This window comes from Talpa occidentalis, unplaced genomic scaffold (assembly GCF_014898055.3).
Source record: "Talpa occidentalis isolate TD23 unplaced genomic scaffold, MPIMG_talOcc4v2.1 talOcc4.3, whole genome shotgun sequence".
Taxonomy (NCBI): Eukaryota; Metazoa; Chordata; class Mammalia; order Eulipotyphla; family Talpidae; genus Talpa; species Talpa occidentalis.
The window spans coordinates 142,233,131-142,251,053 of record NW_023603184.1 but is presented as its reverse complement, the minus strand read 5'-3'; the positions used below and the strand labels follow the sequence as shown (position 1 = coordinate 142,251,053).

The window sequence follows — 17,923 nt, the reverse complement described above, 5'->3', positions numbered from 1 at the left end:
TTTTGGCATTTACATTCACAAGTGAATGGCTCCTGCTTTCTTTTTATCCTTTATTATTAAAAAAAAAATGCTAGTTTTACAAGCAAATTTAGAAACTCTCCATCTTTTTCTATCTTCTAACAAAATATAAACCAGTGAAATTTAACAATATCTAGAAACATTTTCAAGTGTACATAGTTATTTAGTTCTTTGTGTGTGTACGCGTATGTGTATGTAGAAGAACAGGGTGTAGGCCATAAGTGTGGGGGTCAGGGGGTTGAGAGGATTCACCAGAGACAGAGTGGGGAGTAGAACAGGCAGATCCACTGAAATACATTGCTGAGGGGAGCAGCAGGTGTGACAGGAGAGGTCTGCTGTGCCATATGTGGGTCAGCTCCCTGGCTAGGGATTGAACTAAGGCCATAGAAGTGGTAGCACTGAGAGTTGACCCCTATGCTACCAGGGAGGCCTCTGCATATTGTTATTTAATAAAGGGTAAATATAGTACTTCATAATCTCTGCAGAAGTGTAGGCCGCTCAACAAATAGCATCTGGCTATCCAATTTAGTAGAAAGTAAATGTAATTTAAAATCTAAGTTTAAAAAATTACTAAATATTTATGTATTTTACATATATTTTTAACATTTTAAAAACATCTTTAGTGGAACACTAGGAAAAATGGACAAATTAAACCAAAGGAAGTTTTTAAAATTTTATATGCTCAATGGTACCATAAATAATGCCAAAGAAAACATTTTAATCAGAGAAATTATTTGAAACATTGTATCTTTTGCCTCCCTAGTACACATTTGCCTCTCTAACACACACTAATGTGTGTATATTCACTACACAACATCACAACATACAAATGTGCTGAGTGTCACTTGTAAACACAGAAATACAAGTGAAAACAAAAGTGATGTGTAATATCTCAATGAAGAAAAATTTGAAGTTGAGAATGATGCAATGAAGTTGGGAATATAAGGAAAAGGCACTGTAATGCACATGTCTATAACCTTTTGAGTTATAAACAGATACATCTTTTAAATAGTACATAACAGTATGACAAATGCATATTACAAAGACAAATACTATGGCATAAACATATAATTGCAAGCATGAATATTGCTGCACAAGATAATGTATAATATCCAGTCATAAAGGTGGGACTGAATACATTTTAACACATCCATATTTTATAACGATTTACAGCACATAAAATTATAAATTTAAATGCAGTAAGATAGATATCCATGATATGTTAAGAAAAAATAAGTTGTAGACTGTATTTTATGTCACTGAAGATATAAAACCTATAAGTGAATGTGTAAATATATTTCCATAAGGTTGGAAGAAGTAGAAAAGAACTACATCAAACTTAGAACATTAATTTTCTCCTAAGTTTGAGATTATAGGGGGCAGAGAGAGATTTATTTTCAACAGGCCTAGCTATATTTTTGCAGTGTTACAAATAAATTTTGTAATTAAAATATATTTCACAAATAAAGCATAGAAAATAGAACATGTCTTACAATGCCCCCAGAATTGGAAGCAGCCTAAATCTATCTTCCAAATAAGTCTCCAAATGTTGAAATCTAACAATTCTCTTAAGTCATTAGGTAGTCACATAAGAGACCACTCCAGATTCTTTAGTACCATTATTGTGATTGCTACCATTACTATTATTTTAGTTCAATAATGAAAATGTCATACAGAGAAATAAAAATCCCATATGTATTTTGTTTTATGATTCCTGCCTGCTCAGTTAGCTGGACATCATAGAGGTCAATTAACTTCATCTGACATAGTTCAGTGTAAATTCTATGGGATTTGTAAATACCTCCATGATTTTAGGGACTTTTCATGATTTTTTCACCCTCTTTCAGGGCGTATAGGGCATTTATAGATTCGTAGTATTTCCTTTGCGTTGTGCAGAATTGCTCTCAGGAATAAGGATTCTTGGCTCTCTGCTGTGGGTCTCTAGTGCCTCAGGTTTTCCAGCCCTAGAATTTGGTTGCCAGCCTGCTTGAGCTCTGCCTCTCCATACCTACTCATTTTATTGTCCAGTTTGCTTTTAAGGTAGTGCCAGTCAGCTCAAATACCACACCCCAGGACTGATCTGGATCCCCACACCCAACCTCTGAATCTGAGCAAAGTGTCACGTACAGCTACTTTGCCAGGCTTGAAAGGCATCTTACAACACTGGAGACTTCTCAGGCTATTCTAAAGTTCCCAGAAGTCTTTAGTTTTGTTTTTGCTTTTGCAAACCTCCGATATTCAGATTGATCCCTTTCTTTCTATAGTTTCCTAAAAACATCAATTTCAGCTGAGAACAGGTTGACCACACAGCTGCTTTACTCTTGTTGTTTCTCCTGGAGGGAAATGTCTTGCCTTCACCTTTGTTTCTGCCTTAATTCTCTTCCCACCACTTGCAATCTGGAGCTATTCCTCCTTTTCTCACTTCCATCCTCTGCTACTTGGTCCATGAACTGCTCCAAGGAGAAGTCCAGGCAAGGCCTCTGACGCTTGATCCCAGGTAACAGCCAAGCATGCTGCAAATAGCAAAGCAGAGCATGCAGCTCTCCTCAGTAACAGGAATGAAGCTCCTTGTATTTTTCTTAAATGCTTGGATCTAACGTAGAAAAATAGAAGAAAGGAAAAAAGGAAGAAATGTGGAATAAACTATTTTATTCCCTGCTAACTGGTCCCTCTCACTAGCAATGAAAGCTCACATAGTTGTAGTTGGTTTTAAGGATGCAGATAAAGTAAAACCCGTGCCTTCTAAGACAGGAAGATGAGAAACCCACTCACAATGTCAGGGATGACCACGGAGCATGAACTGTCAATCAAGGCTGCAGACTGTGGGTAGAAAGGGCAGGGTCTCAGGCGCACTGAGGTAGACTGAGCAATGACCCCAGAGGTTATGCTGGGAAAACACCCTGACCCAGTAGCTAGCAGCATGGAAACTTTACTGACTACTAACTCTGGCCAGACGTGGTTCTCAGCCCTTTACTTGCAGTATTACAGTACACGTCATTACGAGCATCATTTTTGAATGAGCAAACTGACTGGGGTGATTAAGAAGTGTGCACCGAGCTAGGAATAGACAGACCCAGCATCTGGTCAATGCCACTCAGGCCTAGTCCTGGCCCCCAAACCACAGTGCTCACCCGTGGGGCTTCCCTCAACAGCTGGCCCTGTCGCCCTAACAACCCTCTTGTTATGAACACTTTCGCCCAGTTCATTCTGACGTGTATGGTCAGAGGACCACACTTTGAGACACATTAACTGCATATTTGAAACCATGTTAGGCCAGCACTGTAGTGAATTCATTGAGTTTGTAGGCTTTGGTAGAAACACGTGTTTCCCTTACAGCAGCTGCTGCATTAAGCAACCATTTCCATCCACCCTGTGCTAAATTGCCATGTGGCTCCCCACCGGGTGGCAAGGATAAATGCCACGGTTGCTAGGCAGCGCACTAGCACCAATCTAGATTAAACACATCTTGTTCAATGCTGGTTCTGAATGATCTCCCACGCACTGCACTTTGACAACCCCTGCCTCTTGTGAGGAGCAGTGGGCACTGGTTTCTTTTACAAGTGTCAGATGATTTTATAGTTTTAAAGGAAGTCCAATAAAATGAATGATCTCTCCCTATTCTTTTTCTCTGTTAGTAATTAATTCTCTTCCTTGTTTGTGTCCCACACAGATTACAGGCATCTTGGGCCACCACTAAGCCACTTCATGCTATGTTCTGTTAACATCAAGACCCCAATTAAGCAACATTGTACATAGATGTACACTTTTGAGCACTCTGTCGTATAATTACCACTATATCCGATTTATACACTTCAAATGCAGGATTAAAGTCCTGCTTTCTGGGTCTCCCTGGTGGTGCAGGGGTTTGAGTGCAGTGCTGGGAAGCTGTCCGCAGCTTCTGCAGCACCAGTTCGATCCCCAGCTGGCCAGGGAGATATCCACATGGCGCCACAGACCTCTCCAGCTCCCCTCAGCAGTGTTTTCAGTCCATCTGCCTGTTCTGCTCCCCACTTCGTCTCTGGTGAATCCTCTCACCCTCCCTCACCTCTGGCCTGTATCACAGTTCTTGTGTACATAAATAAATAAATCTTTACCAAAAAATCCTGCTTTCTCTGACCCCCATTCCATGCTTGTACCCACTTTGCTGCCTCAGATCCTTTGATAAATTCCTTTAGGTCATGAACTTTTACTGGCCTGACTTGGTGAAACTATTTCCACGGCTCACAAGGGAATAAGCCTTTTATTTTAACATTTAACCTTTCTGCCTCAGTTTCTCCATTTTTAAATCAGGTAATTAATCATCTCAATGCTGGGTTTCTAAAAATAAGGATAGCAAGGGTGTGAAATCACTTGGAAAATAACAACTGGGGAACATTGTGTTTATCTGATCCTCAGAAAGGCTTAAAATCAACATCTCCAACCAATCCCCCAAAAATCAAATACTTCCTTGATAAAACAAACCCCACTGCCTCCCACTGCGGGCTAGAATTGCAACTAAAGGGATCTATAAATAGGATGCAGACACCCCAGGCAAAACTTTGACCATGGAGTTTTGATTTTAACATACACAAAAGGATGGTATAAAGCCAGAAGCTCAGAACTCTAATTAAAACCGATCTCTTGCTTGGCCTTTATTCACAAAGAAGATGAGAGACTGGAGAATAGAGTGTCCTGCAGTGGCCACCCAGGAGCAAGGTCCAGGGACCATTTGAACTGAATGGCTGCAAGAGAGAGAACTAAGTTTTGGGAGAGCGAGTCCTCTGCCATCCCGGGAACCACCCGCTTCAGGAGTGGAATAATGCAGTGAGGAGAAAACCATCAATGCCAGAATCCAGGTGTCAGCATGGTCAAGACAGAAACACTCTGTCTTGAAACACAGAAACACAGGGTTATGACAACACCATTCAGACATCAACGCAAAGACCTGTGTCTGTCTGTGTACACACACATCGACTATTTGCTGACCTCGTCCAGACAGTCTGAGGTTCCTGGGACAAGGAAAAGCCCAGATTTAAGCAGGTGTTCCAAACGAAAAGGAGTGGAATTTTCCAGGAAAAAAAAACCCAAAAACAGGAGCCAAGACTGAATAAAATATACAAATCAGATTCAAAGCAGACAGAATAAATGTTGAAATCTCTAGGTTTCCATAGAAAACACACACTAGAAACTTGCAGAACAAATGGCTTAGAACATTTTGTAGAAGCCAATTTTGTGCAGGCATGAAATGTTCTGCAGAAATTAAGTCTGCAGGATGCCCAAGTCTGAAAACCTCACACTCACAAACATACACACAGAGTCTGTGATTTGTTAATATCCATTAAGACTGCCTTAGAAGCAAATTTGGCATGAAATAGTTCCCAAATGTATTTGACCATAGAGAAATTCTGTCCATTTTTCCCTGAGTATCTTGAGAAACACCTTCAAAAATTGCTGAAGAAAATCTCACAGAAGAGATCACCAGGAAGCACAAATCAGCCCAAGTTAAATAGATGCTGTGTCAGGTGAATGTTCACAAGCATTTCATTAAGGCAGGTAGTGATGAAAAGAATGGGAATATAAACCCTGAATAGATCAAATAAATTGTTGGGTTTCCTTTTGTGGACAAACTTCAATTTTAGCATTACCCAATTTTTTACATGAATTTTCTTTACACTAAATATACATGCAACAATTAATCAAGGTAAATTCAAATGCACTTATTTTTTAGTGGCATTAGGATAAAAATCTAAATGGAAACTACTGTTGAAAACAAAATGATTTCATGTTTCACATTAATGACTCTGCAGATTTACCTTCTATTAATAGTTACCCAAATCCCTCCAATTCTCAATTTATTTCCACTTCTCCACAGTAAGAACCAGCCTGTAATATTTGGTGAAAATACAGAAGTCTAAGCTAGAACCTGAAGGATAAGAAGAGGAAGACTATTTAAAATTTGAACATAAAATTTTGATTGCACTTAATTACAACCCACTTTTATGTCTTAGATGAGGAGAAAGATTAGACCATAACAATACCCAGGCTTCTTAGTACCTACTTTATTCATGTCCTGATGAATTACTTGTGAGGAGCTGGCTGAGAAATCACGGTGTAAGTTCCCAGGTCAGGCCCAGGTGTGATTTATGAAAGTCTAATCTTACAGTTTGTTTAATTACCTTAATATAGCACATTTTGAAAAAATGAACCAAATATTTTGATTCACTTAGATAGATTCTACAAAGATAACAATTTAGGCTACTCTATAATTCAGAGTAACAAAATAGCTTAAAAATAATTTCCACTTGGGCCTCCCCTGGTGGCACAGGCAGTTGAGCACAGTGCTGTGAAGCTGTCCCACAGCCTCTGCAGCATGAGTTCGATCCCAGCCGGCTCAAGACATACCCACATGGTGCCACAGACCTCTCCTGTCTCGCCCACTGCTCCCCTCAGCAGTGTATTTCAGTCAGTCTGCCTGTTCTGTTCCCTGCTGTGTCTCTGGTAAACCTCTAACCCTCTGGCACATCTGGACTGTACCCTGGTTCTTGTATGCATGAATAAATAAATCTTCAAAAAAAAAGAAAAATAATAATTTACACTTATGTTTGGCATGTGATATGACGGTGTGTTTTAGTTCATATCTGAAAATTTGAAAGCATAATAACACTAATATTTTTAAAAATCAAACTCAAAATCCATTAAATAAGGTTGTATAACAATATCTAAAGCTGAGTCATATTTGTATTTGCATCATTTATTTTGCCCAAACTCATTATTTTAAATTGTATCCCAAAAGTGTAGTTTAAGTTTTTATTTTTTTTAAGTTGTTTTTTTTTTTAAGATTTATCTATTTATTTATACAAGCACTGGGTACATACAGTCAGAGGCACAGGAGGGTGAGAGAATTCACCAGAGCCAGAGCAGAGTGCAGAACAAGCAGAGTGATGAAGTACACTGCTGAGGGGAGCAGCAGGTGGCAGGAGAGGACTGTGTGCCATGTGGGACCCTCACCTGGTGGCCGGGGATCGAACCAGCACTGCAGAGACTGCGGGCAGCTTTGCAACCCAGCGCTCAACCGCTGCGCCACCAGGGAGGCCCTGTAGTATAAGTTTTTACAAGTCATAATTGCTTGACTTGTTTCTATAGTGCAGAATTTAATTATTTCTTTTAAAAGGAACACATAATGTCATTAAAATTAAAGAAAAAGTGTTTTCAGTGCCTTTTCTTTTTTTCTCTAAAATAGCGACGTATTCGATGATCATATGTCCTGGTTTGCAGAGTCTACCTGTTCTACCTGCCTGGCTGGCAGCATCTCCAGTACTTCAAAGTGTCTCAATGTGGACAATAAATTTTCCAGCCAGTCTTTCAATGCATTATTTACCTAAATTTACTTACCTAAATTTTATGATGCTGCATATTCAGCATTTGTATAATGGGCATAATTACTTCTACCCTTAATGAAGAATGGCATGAATACGAAAAATACCACCATTCTTCTACAAAAATAGAATTAATGCCAGTGGTAACTAAGGACCAAAATGAACACCTTTTGTGGGTGCATAAATCTTTCTGGCAAGAAAGTAATGGTGTAATTAAATAAACCTCTATAGCCAGGAAGAAAAATAATTTTGCATCTGAAAAGCCACCTATTACCTACTTATTACTCCATGGCCAGATCTAATAATCAGCCCTTTTAAGAGATGGACAAATTGCATTGCCAAACCCAAATTGCTATTTGAGGTATGTAACATGATTTGAATTGATTCTGATGATTCTCTAAAAAGGAGCAGAGGGGGAAAAAAATGAAATATTTTTTTTACACAACTTCAGGGTGCCCTTTAAAATAGCCTGATCTTTTCTAAAGTATTTAGATTTTTAGAACTTACCAAGTGTCATCTTCAGTTATTTCTGACGGAAAAGGGATATAGAAGATTTATGCCACAAATAGGTTGGCCCACTATAGGTGAAAGCCCACATATCATGCTCCTTTTTTCTTTTTATAATTAAATTTATTTATTTATTTTCCTTCATCACTGTTCATTTTTGTACAATATTTGATTTCTCCCCTCGAGTGTAGTCCTCATAGTTCTCCCACCACCATAGCACCCGTGACCATCACCTTAGTCCCTTGTGCTCTTCCCTCCCCTGTTTTGACTCCTTCCCCTCTCCCTTCCATGCTGGATGCCTCAGATCTACGGTCAGCTTGCAAGTTTTGTCTTTTTCCCTGACCCTTTATTCAGTTCCTCTATATTCCACACATAAGTGAATACAAAAAGACTAATTCAAAAGGAAATCTGCACTGCTACGTTCATTGCATCTTACTCTTTCAAAAGACTCCATCCATTTGGTGGAAAGTGGAGGACCAGTCACCCCAGTTACTAGGTCCACAGCAGGAAATTGGGACACAACCCCTTCAGTTCATAAGCAGACAGGTGAACAGGACAAGCCATGTTGGCACACCTGTGGAATGATGAATTCCTGGGTCACTTTCTAGAGTTTCCTATTCAATGAGTCTTATTTGGGACCCAGGAACCTGCATTTTACTTGGCAATTCAAAATAATTCCTGAATGCAATTCAACTTAGGAAACGTTATCCTACGGTCATAAAAGTCTTCCACATGTTGGCTCAGGCTGTTTGTGTCTACACATACACCAGGCAGAGAGAGGACAGGCGTAAAGCCGAACAAGCAAGCACAATATGTGAATCAAATGTCAATCAAGGCACTCTTGTTTGAAAAAATTAACCAGTTTGGCAAGCTTTTGCTGGGCATTCAGCCTTCACTTTTGAAGTAGACTGTGGTAGTCCCCCAACATTGGAAGGAAGAAGGAGTTGTTGTTTCGAAGCAGGTGTGACAAGCTAGAGAAGAAAGCAGAATTGCTGTCTGTAAAGAGCACAGCCTGTGACTTTGATTTTGCAACAGGTCATTTCAGCTTAGTTTTTGGACAAAGAGGATTGTAGTCATAATTATAATAGTTCTTAATGATCTTCTTAGAGTGACTGTGTGGGCTGGAACAAAGAATAGAGAGTAATTTTCTATGCGTAACATTTCTAAAATGCCATAACTATGTAGGAGAAATGTTTATGTGTTTGTAAAATGCACTGGTTTTCTCTGAATCATAGAAATCACAGATTTAGGAGGATTCTTAAGGGTCAGCAAGTCCAACCCAACTTCATCTAACAACCACCAGATACTTAAAACTAGCAAATAATTTCAGAAGGAATCAAAGTAAAACTCTTTGAAATCAGAACTAATGTATTTTTCCAAAACTCCACTTTTACAAGTCAAGAAAACCACATTGTTGAAATCAACTATGGTGAATGTGAATTATAGATTGAATCAAACTTCCTGGGGAAGCTGAGGTTTTAAAGCAAGGATTTATTAAGTCCTTTTCCCATACTAGGTGCTCTATGGGAATTATTTTATTTGGTCCTAATGAACTTGGTGCTATTTCCAAAGACTAAGAAACATATATTGTTACTTAATGGAGATCCCACAGCTAATACCAAAATTCAAAACCAGGTCTGTCTGATTCCAAGGCTGAAATATTATATGAAATATCAGAAATATAGTCCAGATGTGCTTTAAAAAAAAGTCTGCACTCATTAAGTAATTCATAAATTAGTTGAATGGAGTTTGAGATTCAGACAAATCCAGTTTGAAATCCTACGTCTGTCGGGATTGTGGAACAAAGACCTGAGCTTTCCCTTGTTCCTATGATCTATAAAGTAAGAATAATAAAATCTCATAGAGTGTTTAAGATTATATGTATAGTATCTGACAAGACTTTGCCACTCAGAGAGCAACTAAACCAAGAAAGAAAGTACAACTTCAGTGGAATTTGGGATTCATCCATCTCAGGCTCCCTTGAGCCCATGGCATGTTGTATGTGTGATGTACACGACTAGACGTGGTTGTCATGGCTAACCACAAATACATGCAGAACAAGGGAAGACAATCCCAAGTCAATGCATCTCTGCTCATTCAACCTCCAGATCAGGAAGTATAGAGATCAGATATTTCTGGACAGGAATTCCTCATCCAGTTTTAATATTTGGACTGTTCAATAGCAGAATCTGAGTCCAAATAAATAAAATGATGTGAGCAAAATCATGCTGGAAGTTGGACCTAGTTCCAGAACAAGAATAAAGCCTGTGATTCCTGGCTCACTGCTGTTTTCTTAATAAGCATTTTGCTCTTAAAGAACATGGCATTTGTTTGGTAAAATTTTATCAAGAACTTTTAAAACACTTTAAGATGTACACAGTGAGTGGGAGAGATCTGGGGGTGGGTGGGAGGACCAGCAGGAAGAAACACTCTCTACAATTTTTTTTCTATAATGGCACAAAATGTGAAGTAGCCTTTATTATTCATTCTATTCTCTTCTTTAAGCCTTTGCTCAAATGGTGCCTTCTCGTTAAAACCCATTTTAACTTGTCTGTCTGAATTGGTCTGTATTAATGTTTTATATAGTGTTTCCATCCCCATACCCTCTTTTGATTTTTATACTTGACGTTGTCTAACACACTGTAACCGATTGCTTGTTTGTATTTACTGACTAGCTCTGCCAAGAGCACACATTTCAAGAGAACATGAATTTGGTCTCTTGTTCACAGATGTATTTCTTACAACACCTAGATGCTATATCACCTAGAATGATCTCAAATAACAGAAAGGATGCAGTAATGTTTGTGGAATGAATTACTGAATCCATGATCTCCAAAACTAGGAGACTGGATTAGTAAATTAAGGTATGATATTTTATTCTAAATTTAGAATGCAAACATAAAAATCTCTAGAATATGCCATTATGTGAATAAAAACCATTTTCAAATTCAAGCACAGATGGAAACTAGGTCAAACTGTGTACCAGACTAAAAGATTGAAAGGGAATGCAAAAAGGGAGTGGTTTTATGCTTTTTGTTTTCCACCTTAAGATAACCTTTGTTTCTTTTGAGAACAACAACATAGAGAGAAAAGACAATCAAAGAGAATGAGAAAGAACTACAATCCTGAAGCTTCTATCTCCATTTATTGGGATGACCTAAGCAGCTAAGCTTTTTGCCCAAATCCCTGGCTACTTTATCTAAAAAGAAGATGAATCTTTTAGCCAAAGAGCATATTAAGACTCACCTTTCCTCTGATTTCCAGTATCAGGTGATTTGCAGAATTGGCAAGTTAAGAATTTAATTTCAGGAAAACCTGTTTTGTTCATATCTCCCTTCTCCACCCGTTCCAGGAGCAACAGACCTCCTGAGCTCCCTTCTGCTGATCTGTCTCCATGTCCTTTCATCTTACTGCTGCTTTGTTTTTAAACTAGCTCCCCCTCTCTATTCTCAGCCATCATCCTCCTACCCATTTTGATGCCAGTCTCAGGTCTTGTTTTACCCTCAGTGCCCAATATGTGTGTGGGCTTCTCCCTGAGTAAATAAAGCTGTAGTGCTGAGAAAGTTCAAGGCCAGAAAAATCCAGATGTCTGAGGACTCCTAACCTTGCCCCACTCCCCTTGCCTGTGGCTGTGTCTTGAGCCCTGTGGGGAGCACAGCAGCCTCCATCATGCTAGTGAGTCCAGTGCTTTCTTAGCTGAAGCCCAGCCCCCCACCCCACCCCACACGAGGCGGGATTTCTCTGAAGGGAGTATCCTGCCTTCCTTCTTGGTCACAAAGACGACCCTGTGTGCATTCCTCACATTGCAGTCATCCATTCCTCCTCGCTCTTCCACCAATGCTGGAGGACATCAATTATCCTAATGTTAGTGATTAAATTCCAGAATCATGGAATTTTCAAATCGAAAGGAATCTTAGAAGCCATCCATCAATTGTACAAGTGAAGGCCAGAAACCAGACTTTTTGGTGGAGAACATGATGTGGAGTATTCACTAGCTCCTCTGTATACATAGCACATGCTTCGACTTGTAAAGCTGGACATTTGAAACCTATATAATGTAATAAGCCAATGTTTCTTCTATTAAAAAAAATAAATAGATAAAGAATGGCCATCCCTTCGAAGAAATTTAGAAAATACAGATATAAAATAAGAAAACCTTTAAAAAAAATTACCTACGATGTGAAAAAATAAACAAGGATGTTTTAAAAAGTTAAAAATCACTCACTATAAAATGAGCTACATTTTGCTGTATTTCCTCCCATAAAAAAACATGTGAAACCCCATTGCCAAGCCACAGTCAGGTTGTCGGTCAGTTCTGTGAGGCAGCCATCATGTTCCAGTCTAAGATTGCGATGTTGTGCTATCAACTTTGATTTTTAAAAAGGCTTTTGGTTGTATTTTATCCACAAATAGTTATAAAATTGGCCTTATAAAGCAAATGAGGTAAAACCGAAAGTCTGGTTTTATGATGACAACGAGGATGATAGGAGGGAAAGGATGTTACTGAGGTAAGAACAAGAAGAAATGGGCTAAAATTAATCTTGAAAGGTGACATAAAATAATAATGTCTCCCACCATGGAGGACCGTTACTTCATGGAAATGAGTTGACAAGGATGCTGGAAAATGAAGAAAACTGGGTGAGCAGGACACCTGGTGTGCGTCGGGCCTTCCTTCAAGGCAGTAAACCTGTGAAGTGGCTCCTCCCCCAAGACCCATTCCCATGGCAAACCCAAGATGCTTGTGAAGAGCAAGCCCACCATTAGACATGCCCTATGACTCCTTCACACCCTGGGGAGATGAGAACTGTATTCTCAGTGTTTTTCCAGGACAGAGGTTTAGTTTTGTTTTTTAATGGTCGTCTTTGTCTTTTTTTTTTTTCTTTCAGGCTTGTAAATTTTATAGTTCCCAGTGGTATGTGGTAAACTACAAGTATGAACAATATTCTGGGGACATTCGACAGTTACCCCGGTAAGAACCTGCTATGAAAAACCCCTTTGTAGAGGTATAGGTTTTCTCATACAAAGAAAGATGTTTTGCCATGGTTTGTGAATATGCGTGTGTGAATCCAGTGTCAAGGTATATATTTTTTTAAGATTTATTTATTTATGTGTAGAAGAACTGGGGTGTAGGCCTGGGGTACTGGCCAGATGTGTGGGAGGGCGGGAGAGGATTCAGCAGAGACAGAATGGGGAGCAGAACAGGCAGATAGACTCAAATACACTGGTGAGGGGAGCAGCAGGTGAGACTCACTAGTCGAAAACATGGCACTGGGCAACCTTGTGGGCCTTGGGAAGGAGCTTGGGCTGTGTTCTTCTTGCAGGAGAAAGCTGGGGAGATTTTAATTAGGAATATGACATGATCTGGCCTGTCTTTTTATCAGATCACTTGGTCTCTACTATGGAGAATTCAAGAGGAATGGTGTCAGAAAAGAGAGGGAAGGAGCCATGTCTCTGGAGTTACATTACTGCAAAGAGCAAAATTATGTTCCTCCAAAATAGCAAATCATTTTTCAAAACAATGAACATTTCGTTTTACCAAATCTCTCAATATTCATTTAGAGTCAGGTACTCCTCCTACATACCCAAAGGTTGTAGCTTCCTGCTGGGAAGGTCCCATCACACCCTCCCACCTCATGAGTCAATACTATGTTAGAACACCTGGGTGTCAGGCACACACTTTCTGTAGGTACAACCAAAAAGCAAAGCATTTTTTAACATTCCGACTTCCTCTTTCTGCAAATTGTTCTGAGAAGCGGTTACAAGATGGAAGCTAGGTCCCAGCAGCTTGGAGACAGGATGTCACTGTCCTTCAGAATAGATAGCACCCTGCTGTCTTTAGGCTACAGGAATCTTTAGTGTCTTCAGTCCTAAGCACTGCGTCTCCCTTCTTATATTTGTGGTGCCATAAAGCAGATAAATAAATCAAGGATTTCACATTCACGGTGTTCTTCGCGTATTAAGACAAGAGGAAGCAGCTCCGGCCAGGTTAGGTTCTGGAAATCATGCGTGAACTGAATTCTTACAGAGCATTAGAAGAAATCAGATGAGAAGAAATGTGAAAGTGACTGAAAATAACGTTGAGAAATTCCCTTCCTTTAACTAAAGGAAGTGGAAGCTGATACCAAGATGAGGAAGAATAAGAATAAGACTGCCACGAAATTAGACTTGAGTGAACCACATAGATACTCAGAATGAAAATCAGAAGTTCCAGAATATAATCCTCTAATAGATCCCCTGAAATAATGAAGACCCTAACACCAAATAGAAAGATTATTTTTTTTAATGATTTTCCAAAGCTAAGCACTCCCCACTAAAGACCACACATATTTAGGTTAGTCGTGGAAACATAATTTACTTGTGCCTTCCGAGGCTATTAGAAGTGAATTATTTTCATACCTCCTGGATTAGAAGAAGTCTCCTATGTCTGCTACCAATTTAAATCGTTCATTTCTTTTTATGAGCTGCTGAGGCTGCCAAATAAAAACATGCAATTAGAGAAAAATGAATAAAAGAAGGGTGTGTTTATGTCCCCTCACTTTTAGTCTTTAAATTTAAAATTGTATTATTGTTGACTCTTTAAAAACCTGCTTTTACAAGTGTATTTATAGGAAAGCACTGAGAGAGAATTATTACAGTCTGGATGTAAAATAGAAAGCCTTTGCATATTAGGAATAAAAATGAGCACTGAACTTGAGGTTCTCAGGAGATAAAAATGACACAGAAATATATGATTCCATTGATTTAATTAATCCACAGAGTGAAATATCTGCAATATATTTAAATTATTTTACCACAGCTGGTTTGATATAAAGAAGAAAATTTCAGAGGGTATGTTTTGTGACTAATGATAAAGTGTACCCAGGATATTTTTTTTTTAATGAAAGAGCATTTCCTGAGCACCAACAGTGACCCACAGACTTGTATGTATGTACACTTAGCTGTACACATTCCTGCCTCACCCCTGTCCATCCATCCATCCACCCCTCTCACCACCCATTGATCCAACTAGTTTTTGATCATTTCAAAGTGAGTTTAGTGGGCCTCCCTGGGGTGCAGGGGGTTAAGATGCAACCTATGAAGCAATCCACAGCCTCTGCAGCACAAGTTCGATCCCCGGCCGGCCAGGGAGCAACCCACATGGCACATCAGACCTCTCCTGTCTCACCCACTGCTTCCCTCAGCAGTGGGTTTCAGTGGATCCACCTGCTCTGCTCCCCACTCTGTCTCTGGTGAATCCTCTCACCCCCATCCCACACCTCTGACCACCACTTCAGTTCATGTATGCATAATTAAATAAAATAAATCTTTAATAAAAGAATGAGAAGAAATGGTAGGTCATTTTGACAAAAGAGGACAGAATAAAGATTTCAGAAACAAACGAAATAGTGCTAAGGTTAAAGGGAGACTGACAGGAAGTGACTGGTATATACTGCAGGGGCTCCCTGTTGTCCAATGTGAACCCCCCTCAGGCAAGTCTGCCTTTACCACCACTTCCTCAGTTTACCCTACTCATTCCTTTATCTTCCTTTTGGATAGTTTCCTTAATACTCCCCCGTGCCACCCCACTCACCCCACCTACTGTTGACTCAGTCTGCAAATGCACACTGAGCTTCTCTACAAGAGGAGAGGGAAAAGCCAGATGAGATGAGGATGGTTCGTCATTAGACCCCTAACTTTAAGAAATGTCCTGGTGATGTAAGGCTAAGACATGGCACAACCAGTTTCCAATCAGCCATGAGCTGTAGCATAGGAAGAAGGAACGTACGTCTGTCTTATTGACTGTGTATAGAGCTAGGTGTCTGTGCTCACTCCTCCGCTGCTGAGAGATGTTCTGGCACAGAGGTGTGTGCACTTCTATGTGTGCACTTTGGTGCAGGCGTTTGGGGAGGGCATGGTTGGGGAGCAAAGCAAAAAGGTATTGTATGCATTGTTCGTTCCTATTCCACTTCAAAAATGTGGAGGAAAGGAAATTATAAGCCAGCAACTTCCCAAATTGCCCTTCCTGTCTTCACCTATTTCAAAAAGATATGCATGCATCTCTATAGTAGCTACTGTAGTTTAAAATAGAGATTTAGTCACTGAAGGGACGATGCAGTGGTGTAGAGGGAAGGCAATACTTTCATAGCAAATAGGACCTCTCTGGATTCCATTATCTTATAAAAATTGGTCAGAAGGCCATCACAGTAGTTGTTCCTCAAGGAATTGCTGAAAATGAAAACGATGTCTCATATGACAAATCAGAATGCCATTTGTTTTTGTTTTTTTTAATATCAGAGCAGAATACAAACCAGAGAAACTTCCTTCACATTCCTTTGAGGTTGACCATGAAGATGCTGATAAGGATGAAGTAAGTAAATGGTTGAAAGTGAAATATTTAAAACATGAGGACCAGTTCCTGTCTTTCACTAAAGCGTTTTTACATGCTCACCCTTCTTTGCAAAGCTGCAGTCACTTGGGGGTGGGGGGAAGCTTGTTGTCAAAATGAATCATGTTTGTTTTGAAATTGACCATGATTATGTAAGATGAGTCAAAGAGAGTGCAACGGGGCTGCCCTTTCAGCACGTCTAGTGTCTGGGAGCTGGGATTCGTAAAAGATTGCAGATTTGCTAACGGTACTTTTTGCACAGGACACCACGTCTCACTCATCCTCCAAGGGTGGTGGGGGAGCAGGCGGCACTGGAGTTTTCAAGTCGGGCTGGCTCCACAAGGGCAATTTCAACAGCACCGTGAATAATACCGTGACAGTGCGGGTAAGGAGACATCGAGCCACCCTTTGTTTCTGCCACCTCTCCTGACACGCCGTCCTTGGTCACAGCACAGGGGAGAGCTGTTTGCATCGAGCGCATGTTTCGTGTCATTTTATTTATGAGATTGGAGAATGCTTTTCTCTAGAAAAGGCGCTAGTAGGGGAGCGCTAAGGGAATTAGAAGTCTGATTTCCATGAGTAATGATAGCAAATGGCAAATTTGTATCACCTCTTGTATCTTTTCTTTTATTTAGTCTTTCAAAAAGCGCTACTTCCAGCTGACTCAGCTGCCAGATAATTCCTATATCATGAACTTTTACAAAGATGAAAAAATATCCAAAGAACCCAAAGGCTGCATCTTTTTGGATTCCTGTACAGGTGTGGTACAGGTGAGTGCAACCCCCTTTTCTCCCTTGGAGTTGTTCAATAGAAAAGTGTGTTCATCCAATTCTGTCATTCATTCCACAAATATTTATGGAGTATCTGTTTGATATGACTAAGAACTGTTTAGACTCTGGGAATTCAGTGGAGAACAAGGCAGCTTAGATCGCTGTTGTCACAATAAAAGAAGAAAACAGAATTAAATCAAGAAATAAATAGACAGAATGGAATCAGTGGGTGAAATCTGGAATAAAGAAAATAAACAGAGTTGCAAAAGGGAGAGGAATGGTGAACTTAGAAAGGACCATCAGTGCTCCAGAAGAAGAACATCTTTTTTTAAGGAAATTATTTGATGTAGAAACTAACCAATGAGGGCTTCCCCGGTGGCGCAGCGGTTGAGCGCTGGGTTGCGAAGCTGCCCGCAGCCTCTGCGGTGCTGGTTCGATCCCCAGCTGCTCCCCGGCCACCGGAGGAGGGTCCCACATGGCGCGTAGACCTCTCCTGCCGCCCGCTGCTCCCCTCAGCAGTGTACTTCGGTCCTTCTGCCTGCTCTGCTCCCACTCTGGCTCTGGTGAATTCTCTCACCCTCCCGCGCTTCTGACTGTACCCAGTGCATGTATAAACAAACAAACAAACAAATAAATAAATAAAATTAAAAAAAAAAACATGCCTCTAAAAAAAAAAAAAAAAAAAAAAAAAAGAAGAAAACTAACCAATGAGCAGGGGCAGTAAGTGCAAAGGTCCTGAGGCAGGCACACCTCTGGTTTATTCAAGAAAAAGAGGAAATGACCACCTGTTATCCAGTGTCAAGAAGCACTGAGCTAAAGAATTCAATAAGATAATATGTGATCACATAGCTCAAAAAATGCACTTAATAAAATTTATTTTTAATGTGAGATAACAATAAAATAGTAAA

General features: G+C 39.9%; 1 protein-coding gene across 7 annotated transcripts in view; it reads left to right on the top strand.

Annotated features, from left to right (window-relative positions):
- The window catches only part of DOCK10 (dedicator of cytokinesis 10), a 244,890-nt gene that overhangs the window by 126,420 nt on the left and 100,547 nt on the right, over nt 1-17,923 (top strand). For all 7 annotated transcript variants that reach the window (XM_054700111.1, XM_037524147.1, XM_037524149.1 and 4 more), the window contains exons 4-7: nt 12,767-12,849; nt 16,155-16,227; nt 16,508-16,630; nt 16,881-17,015. In XM_054700111.1, coding sequence (XP_054556086.1) covers nt 12,767-12,849; nt 16,155-16,227; nt 16,508-16,630; nt 16,881-17,015 — 414 coding nt within the window. The remainder of the gene's footprint in view (nt 1-12,766; nt 12,850-16,154; nt 16,228-16,507; nt 16,631-16,880; nt 17,016-17,923) is intronic.